The sequence below is a fragment of the Notothenia coriiceps genome, unplaced genomic scaffold, assembly GCF_000735185.1.
Source record: "Notothenia coriiceps isolate Sejong01 unplaced genomic scaffold, NC01 NC01_scaffold00036514, whole genome shotgun sequence".
NCBI classification, from domain to species: Eukaryota; Metazoa; Chordata; class Actinopteri; order Perciformes; family Nototheniidae; genus Notothenia; species Notothenia coriiceps.
The window spans coordinates 1-9,464 of record NW_011369215.1 but is presented as its reverse complement, the minus strand read 5'-3'; the positions used below and the strand labels follow the sequence as shown (position 1 = coordinate 9,464).

At 40.0% G+C, this 9,464-nt stretch overlaps 1 protein-coding gene across 1 annotated transcript; it reads right to left on the bottom strand.

Annotated features, from left to right (window-relative positions):
* Nucleotides 1–1,727: 1,727 nt before the first annotated feature.
* LOC104963943 (transcription factor 4) lies at nucleotides 1,728–9,342 on the bottom strand. Its single transcript, XM_010792639.1, has 4 exons — nucleotides 7,367–9,342; nucleotides 5,584–5,813; nucleotides 4,383–4,530; nucleotides 1,728–3,186 (listed from the first exon to the last, which is right to left on the bottom strand). Exons 1-4 carry the CDS (start codon nucleotides 7,516–7,518, stop codon nucleotides 3,138–3,140), a joined length of 579 nt encoding a protein of 192 aa, XP_010790941.1. The 5' UTR covers nucleotides 7,519–9,342; the 3' UTR covers nucleotides 1,728–3,137.
* Between the last annotated feature and the right edge of the window lie 122 nt (nucleotides 9,343–9,464).

Sequence of the window (9,464 nt, the reverse complement as noted above, 5' to 3'; positions counted from 1 at the left end):
GGTAGGAGTAGTAGGGTGGGGGGGTCAGGGAAGGACAGGGATAGGGACTTGTCCTGCTAAATCAAGCGTCTGTCTCATTGGCTCAGAGCCAGAACAGGCTGTCTACTTACATATAAGCGTACAGTACATTAAATACAGTTTAGTTTTTTTTATCCAAAAAATACTTTTTTTTCCTTTTTAGCTTTTTTTAAATTCCCAGGGGTAAAAAACCTGACTGCATAGAACCTAATGACTAAGAACAGGTTTCCCTAAGCTTGCATCCTATTAAAAGACCAGTTGAATGTCCTCCTCTGGCAACTCGAATGATATGAACTCTAAAAGGCACATTGGTAGTGTGAATGTTCAAATTGCATCTGCGGGTCTGCTTGGGGGGGGGGTGGGGGAAGAGGGGCTCGGGCTCTGGTTTAGGGATCATAAGGCTAGGGTCAGCAGAGAAGACAGAACTAGGACTGGATATAAAACACAGGCCTGGATTGAGAGAGGATCAAACTGGGACGAAAGTGAAAGGGGACTTTCAGATTAATACAAGAAAACAATGGAAGTTCTTGCAGATATTCCGAATAACTTCACCTGTTGGACAGGAGTACACCTTGATACTTAGCAATGCAACAAACTTTAAGGTTTTGTTAATGACCTATCCGGACCTAATTCGTTTTTTACAGTTCTCTAAAGTTCTATCACAAAGCAACCCTTTGTCTGAAGTAACATATTTTATTAGTGGTTTGGCTTGCAGATTGGACTTGCCTCAGACAATGGTGTCACTTGAATTGACATGTATATTGAGCAAAACCCACACTTGACTGATACCAGACTCACAAGGAATGACACAGGAGTATACTGGTTTTATTTTGAGGGCCATGACTGGCTGAAAGAGTCTGAGGGCTAACCCTAACCCTAACTGTAGCGGATGATGGTCTGTTTAAATTTGGTCCCATGTCTCAGGAGCGCAACTAGTTTTGTTTCTGAACAAGCTTAGCTCGTTTAAACCCAAACAGGACAGAAAGTAGTCTTCCAAAATCAAAAATCCAATTGGAACTGTGGGATATTTAAGTATACTTGATTCTCTAGTTTCTACAATGCTATGCAGAAAACAAGACAAGGTTTTAGAAATGTTTAACAATGCATCTGGATTGCAAGGTCAAGGAAATGTAAGGTCCCAGTAACAGACTACAATGAACCTGTCAGTTATCTGCAGGACGGAACATTTCGATCGGATAGTCCCCGAAGGTCGTATTCAGGGAGGGGAGAAGTCTAAGAGGGTAGAAGTTTAGGGTTATGATTGGCGAGATACTAAAAAATAAATCCAATAAAGGAATGCTTTGACTTCTGCTGCTTGGCCCCCAGAAGAAAGTATTCACCCTGACGAAAGTTCCCTTGCTTCCCCAACAGCTTCAATATCATTTAGACCTCTAATTTCTATTGTCCATACTCTCCCTTCTATTAGTAGCTCATGGGGACGTTGAACCACTTCATTCCTTTCTCCTCTTATGACTCCCACAACTCTAATGGTTCAGGACTTGGGACTTCCAGAACCACTCGATTCAAGCAGAGCATTGGTGATTCAGGGAATGTGCTAAACATGGAATAGAAATCACTTCAGTGCTGAGTCCAGCCCTCTTCCCTCTAATCCAGTCATCCATGTATCATTTGTATGATCTCACCATGCTCTCAACCATCTGCCTGGTAATCTTTTGATTTAAAAAAAAAGGCCTGTACATGATTTTAAACTCTGCACATGTTGACGAATATCTAACAAAGGTGTGTTTCCTACTCTTTCGTTCTGGCCTCAAAGACCCCAACAATCCTTAACAAAGATGTCAATAGAAGTATTTTCTTCCTGCCACGTCTAAGAGTAAAGTTCTTTATTACTGCATGCTTCTTTCTTCTTTTTTAATTACTGTAATTCCTCTACCTCTAATAATTTAAACACCCCGGTCCGCCTGGAGTCCCTCACTGATTGATTGAATAACTGACTGATTCTTTAAGTATTGTCTTCCTTCCAGAAAATACACTCTACAAAACTGTTCAGCCTTTTTGAAATGGTGGTCCTCCTAAAAGGTTTGAAGTACAATTTAGTTGTTTCGTAAACAAAGTCAACTTGTCAACACTGCTAAAAAATACATAAACACGTTCACGTTTTTTTTTAATCTAAGGTGAATGTTAGTAGGTTAGGAGGGAATGCATTAGAAGGGGAATAACGAGTTGCCCATGTTTTTGCTGTTTAGCCCCGTTTGATTCTAGTTATCTATGATAGTCAAAAAGCGCTTGCAAACTTAATTTCTGCTTGAATGACACGGCATATCAGGACCTAATATTGTTTACATTGTTCTTTAATCTGTGATGTGTGGCTAGTAAGGGGATGTATGAGTGGGCCGCTTGCTTCTGTGATTCCATCTGGATTTTCCGGTTCTTTTTTAATTTCTCTTGCTTTGCTTCTCCGTGTGTTTCTATCTGAATGGTTGGCATCCAAGACGAGATCAGGCACAGCTTAATCCACAGTGTGGCGTTAGATTGCCATTCAGTCAGAGACGCGCTGCATTCAAGAACAGCTGCGCAATGTTGCTTTAAAGAAAACAAAAATTCTTTAACACTTTGTGATATGTTTTGCTCCGTTCTGAATAACTTGCTCCAACACAAACCCTCCAAACTCCCTGCGTCCAGTTGCCCTTTTTTTGACAAGTTCTTTGTCCTTTTTTGTCCTTTTTGTCGTATATATATATATATACTATATATAGAACCATTTTGTTCATTAAAACTGGGAATGCTGATAAAACAAGAAGTACAAGAAGAAGAATTTCTCGGATGATGTGATTCCAAAGAAGTTTGTCCATTGCTGTCACTTTGTGTCAGAAGATCCCACAGACGGCCATTTTGCAGCAGCCATGTTTTTACGGCGGCCATTGAACGTCTCCACAAAGTAGCATCTAGTTCACTTCGGCCGGAGATGCAAAGTGACAAAAGCGACTAACGTGACGCTGTAGTTCGTTTTCCCGAAAGAAGAAGAAGACGAAGGTGAAGAGCAGGATAAGAGACAGACAAGAGGAGAGAAGGATCTGATTGGTCAGACCGAAGATCAAGAGAATCTGATTGATCAGGCTTAAGCAACAACGTGGTTGATCGATTGCAGGGAAACGCTGTCAGAGGAAGTGGTCACTCATCATCTTGATGAACTCTGGCACCTTTGACCTGAAAAGTATACAAACAATTAAAGGAACAGGGGATTAGGAGGGACATTAACTTACCGTACAATCAAACACCTATTTTAACTGTAAGAGTAGCTCTAACAGTGGCTCCTGAAAAAAAACATTATTTATTTTACCCAACTCCTCAGGTGTTAAAGAGAAACTCCAAACTTTTACAGTCAGAGCAGACATAAGTAAATGTACAAAAAGTACACAAATAATTTGTGATTAATATATAAATGACTTAACAAAAATATATTTCAATCAACATAAACATTGACTGTAATCCAAAAGAAATTACAAACTGCTTTTCATGTCTAAACATCTAAAAACATAATGTTGATTTGATGAAAAGTGCAAATAAATAGGTATTTAATTACATGTGCATTTAACATTTTGAATGTTTTAAGAGCATAGAACATTGACAACACACACACTGTCACACATGAAAATCACACTTACTTCCAATCTGTTGTTAAAATGTACCGGGACCAGAAAGACACTCAAGTCTGGCCTGTATGTTTAGACCTTCTGAATTATCAGCTCTTCCAGATTTTAACTGTCAAGAACTAAACAAAAACCCTGTCCAAAAACATTCAAGTTTTAAAATACATTTGACCTATATAGTATTCGGTCAACATGTTGTCTGTGTAAGTTATAACCTTTTTTCTGCAATAAAGTTGACAAATAATGCAACTGCAAGAATAAAATGTGAATTCTGATTGTTGAGTCATAAGACAAACAGTTGAATAACATGTTGTCATCAGTTAATCTAAAGTGGAAAATAGTTATTTGACTTCACGTTACTTCGACGTTCACATATGTTTGAATGACTGATTGGCTTCTTTTTTTTGCATTTTGGTTTGCTTACAATAATTCTCTATCCAGGAAACAAATGGTTAAACATTACACAGACTACATGTTAAGTCATAATGATTTAAATGTAACTTTTGACCCTTAAAGCATGAATATAATATTCCAATTTGCTTTCATTGGGAGCCAACGTTTCAATGGAGGCATGTTTACTTAGCCATCAATTTCATGGCAACTGAATGCTATAAAAAAAAAATGTCTTGAATTTTCTGGTTTGGTTTTTAAATGTAAACTCTTTGGTTTGAGTTTAAGGTACAACAGCAGATTAGTTTATAAGTGAAACCTTCTGACCATTCAGGGGTTCAGGGAGGTGTTGCTGCGTTTTACATTTGTCCCAGGGGGTTGGACCCATCGCCCATGGTGGCGGCGGCGTGGTGAGCGGCGGCCAATGAGAGCGAAGCGCCGTCCGAGGACATGGAGCCCTTCTCCTCCTCGCGGCGCTTCAGACACGCCGCTTTGGGATTCAGGTTTCGCTCTGCACACATGGAGGAAGAGATTATTTCTGGTGATTACTGGCTCTGACTTAATCTTCTTTTACCTGCCCCTTCTTAAAAAAAAAAAGAAAAAAAAAGTCAAAGGAAATAACCATAAAAAGTAAAATAAAAGCAATATTCTTTCAGTCACAGTTGCTTACAAATACTGAAACATAAAACCAGAACATAATCAAAAGTCAACTTCACACTGTCCTTACTGTATTTTCTTTAAGCTGTGTTAGTTAATAAGTATTGAAACTTTAACAAAATCAACAGGCGCCAGTGGTTCCCTCTCCTGGAGCTCTTGGAGCACTACATGTGCTAAATGATATCTATCTTCTTGAACTATGATTCCTACCTTAAATTCCCTTTTAGCTCCAAAGACACAAGATGGCCGAACTCAAGCATTCAAAACAGTATTCCACAAACCAATGGGTGATGCCACATAGACTCAGTCCCCTTTTTAATACATTCTATATTTGATAGTTTACGGTGTTGTTGTTCCTTTCCTGGATGCAGATGAGCAGCCTTCACCCTCCAACAATATTTTAACCTGGAGGAAAAATCTGAAACATTTGGATCCCAAACCCAGAGATGGTTCATGATGGAAGGATGGATAAAAGTGACGGTGCAGCTGCACCTGAAGAACGACAAACCTCAGACCAAGTTACTGAAACCGCACCAGGCCGTGGCCGTCATCAAAGTCTGATTTATGAATACTGGAAGTTAGGATGTTAGAAATCTTTTTGTTTTAAGGTCACAAATGTCCCTGCAGACACCGTTTCTTATTGCATCAGGTTCGAGATTTATGACCATCAACATTTGTCCGTCATTCTCTGGATTGCGCCTAAAAACTACAAATGTATTATTGTTGTTATTGCTATGTGTTTTATTTATTATTTGTATAAGATGAACAACAAGATGCATTATATTGTTGTGTTCTTTTAACTTTAGTATAATCATGATGAACTACCAGTCTAGGCGCAATAAATTAACATAGAAGAATAAAAGCAGGTACTGAGGTCGAAGGTCAGGCGTCTCTATATAAAACTGACCTCGGACTTGTTGCTCCAAACTGAGGATGACGGCCACGGCCTGGTGCAGTATCAGTAACTTAGTCTGAGGTTTGTCGCTCTTCAGGTGCAGCTGCACCATTTTTCCCAGCTCCTTGAACGCCTCGTTGATGTCGCGGACGCGTAGACGTTCCCGCGCATTGTTGGCCATCCTTCGTTCCCTTTCTCTCTCCATCTTCTGCTCCGGAGACAAGTCCTCGTCGTCTGCGTTGCTGCAGTGAAAAGCACAAAAGGCAGCAAGGGGAGAGGAAGCAGGGGGTGAGGGAAGGAGAGGAGGAGGATGGGGAGGTTTTGAGGGTTAGAGCTCAGTTTGTAACATCAAAATCATCATCATCCAAATTTTTCAGATTTTTACTCCAGGTTCAAATATTGTTGGAGGGTGAAGGCTGCTCAGCTGCATCCAGGAAAGGAAAACAACACCGTAAACAAAATATATAATTTATTAAAAAGGGGACCGACTCTATGGGACCACACCCATTGGTTTGTGGAGTCTCGTTTTGGATGCTTGAGTTTGGCCATCTTGAGTTTTTGGAGCTAAAAGTTACAACCTGTCAACCACAAGCTGATTTATTATGTATTTTACTTTAAATGTGAACAAAATGTACCAAACAAAAATCATGCTTAATTTAAAAAGGCCTGAAGCTAAAGATTGAGACCATAAGCTCATTAGAAACATGTTTACTGTGGTAAAACATCCAGTGAGAAGTATGGACATGTTTTCATAGACTTTGATATATTATATTCTACCAGTGGTCACCCCGTTTTGACCATTAGAAAAAAAATGCAAGTTTAGGGCATTTCCAGATTGTCTTCCCTTTTCAAATGGCTAGGTCCACTTATTTTTATACAGTCTATGGATCAAAACCACTTATTTATCTTTTTATTACTTTAAATAGCCTTTCCACCTTCTTCTCCAGTAGGACTCAGATGAGGGTGTACTGGTATGTGTGGCTGTGACCATCTATTTGTATTTATTTTGTTTTTTTTAGAAAGGGGCAGGTCATATAAGATTTTATTCTTCTCCCTGCTCCTTTTCGCTCAATGGTGTGTTTATAGAGACATGTTTTGTTGGCAATTATTGTACATTTGTGTATGCGTACCATGAGCGGGACAAATAAAAATGAAATGAAAATATAGCAGGCTTGAGGGCCTATATAGTATGTAGATTTTATACCTGCCTTTGACATATCTTCAAACCATTTTTTAAATATTTATAATGAAAGATTATGAATTTTCAATGATTCTGTCGGTGTTGTTTCCCCAGCTCTGAATACGAGGCATCACTTCTTTGAGAATATTGAGCATGGGCTCTACTCTGTTGTGTGAGAAACAGCTGAAACCAGGTTCAAGACCATGGAGCGACTGTTAGAACATTTCTGATTTTATAGAAAACAAGTATATTTTGTTGCATTTAGCTGCTTCTCATCACACTTAGTTACTTCATCAAAGTCCAAAGGCTGGTTCCCCAAAACAATCACAGCTTTAAGACCTTCCTTGTGTCTCTTGAGATTCAAAAGATTGCTACATTTCAGTTTTCAATCCCCACCCTATCAGGAAATTCTGATATAAAATTGAGAATGAAAAAGCCCCGGATAACTTGAGTTTGTATAAACCCAACATCTTGACCCCCTAAAATAACTTTTTTTCTCAATGAACAAGGAAGGTCTCTGGGCATGTAGGTGTTTTTGGTCAAAGCCTGTGCCAGCCCAGCTGAGGGGTTTGATGAGAGTCAACGTCTGAGAGGAACCTGAACCTAGATCTTTACCTCTCAATGGACTTCAGGTCCTTGCTGTCCCCGTCCTCCTTCTTGGTGTCCAGGGACTTGCTGTCATGGTGGAGGTTCTCGTCTCCCTCGTCCTCCGACTTGATCTCAGAGCTGACGGAGGAGGCGCTCTGACCCTGGAGGCCTCCGGACATGGCTGCAGGAAGAGGGGGGGGGGGGAGATGAGGAAGGGTAAGAACGAGCACATTGAGGTATAAAATACATGAAGAATTGTTTATCCTTCGGCAGGATTACATAAAAACATCTGGCCGATTTTAAAGAAACTTGACCCATACAGTTTGGAAGCAGTTTTGAAATACATCGTGCACTATGACAGCATTAGTCATTGTTTTTAACATTTGATGTGACCTATGTCTACGTTTAGTGACAAGCAGTCTTTGCAGTGGCAAGTTATTGTGCTCCATAAGCGTCACAGGTGAAAGTAGCATTACACTTCTAGACAGTCGAAAAGCAGAAGTGGGTCCATTATTGTTTTATGTCATTGCAATCTCAAGTCCCGCAAAAACGAAGCACAATGCAGTGTTGAACAGGCCTGTGTTAGAAAAAGTTCTGAAATCAATAGAAATAATACAAGTTTAAAAAAACTGCATATTTATGTGGATAAAACAGTTAATTTAGGCAAGCAGTTTTTCAAAAGAACATGTAAGGCGCTCAGTTTCCCGCTCATTCTGCTGACGTCTGAATGCAGATTTCTGTGCCGTCGCCCTTCAAGATGGCCGCATGGAGGAGTGGTGATGCACATGTGAGTCCTCTGTTCCTCTCTCTGACTCCTCAGCTGAACACAGCAGTCTTTATTTGACTTCTGTATGGATCCGACACTGGGACGCTGCCAACTTCGTTAACACAAAACACTCCGCTCTGTTCTCCACACACACACACGGCCAACTGTCAGCCATTTTGAATCCCCATCTGCCTGACTGAAGGCATTTAGTGACGGCCTGTGTTTGGTGTGTGTGTGTGTGTGTGTGTGTCATTCAACATACAACAATGGAAGGGACGAAAATACGTGTCGAGGGCTATATATAAAAGAAAATATCTTACCCAGAGTCCTTATTTGAATGATCCTATCTGTTTTTTGTCCTTGACGACACCGAATCAGCTGGATAACAGCAAATCAAATACATAAGCGCCTGAATCTAATGACATTTTAAGTCAAAATGTATGCGTGGACAAAATTCAGATTTTGCGTGTAACAAGGGACAGCTCGGTCTGATATTAGCCAAAGTGCGCAGAAGGGCTGAGAAAATGTTGGACAAAACTGCCGCAATTAAGTAAGTCCTGTCCCCCGATGATGATTAGCTAATTATTTGTCCTTCAGCAGATCATTGGCTCCATTGTTTTTCAACCTAGAAACAGCTGAGCCGATGTCAGACAAACATTAACCATAACCCTAACCTAACTTAATGGAGTGGGTTGATTAAAAAAAGGATTGTCTTGTCACGGTCAATCAAATCGGATAAAACTACACAAACAGGGGTGACAGTTTTAAAAATGTAAAGTTAATAGATATTGCCTGAAGATGCGACCGTCGCTTATGCAGTATTCAATGTCATTGAGACATTTTGAATATTACGACCCACATTTCCTGGGGAATTGTTGTCGAACTGCTTTAGGTAGACTGCAGAGTACAACAAATTCAACATACAAATATTTTGGAAAATAAATCCTTTCACTTTGTTACTGTAGGTTTAATTATGATTAAAACAGCCCACTATGATACGCCAATATCAAAGGGAAATCGTATTGGATGTTCAATTGCCAACGTTTAGTGTGTGTGTAATTTGGATGAACTCACCCCACTGTGGAGTATGGGGATGTATATGTGAATATAACTTAAATCGGTACAGTTCATAATTATTTTGAAATTGAGAGTGAGGGAGGAGGAAACCACAGCTCTGCTACTGAGTTTGAAGTGTTTGCTGCCAAAAACCATTTTAATACCCTCTATTTACAGCCTCCACTCGCTGTGTGTGTGTGTGTGTGTGTGTGTGTGTGTGTGTGTGTGTGTGTGTGTGTGTGTGTGTGTGTGTGTGTGTGTGTGTGTGTTATCTCTGTCCACTTCAGTTCAGTTTACTCTGTT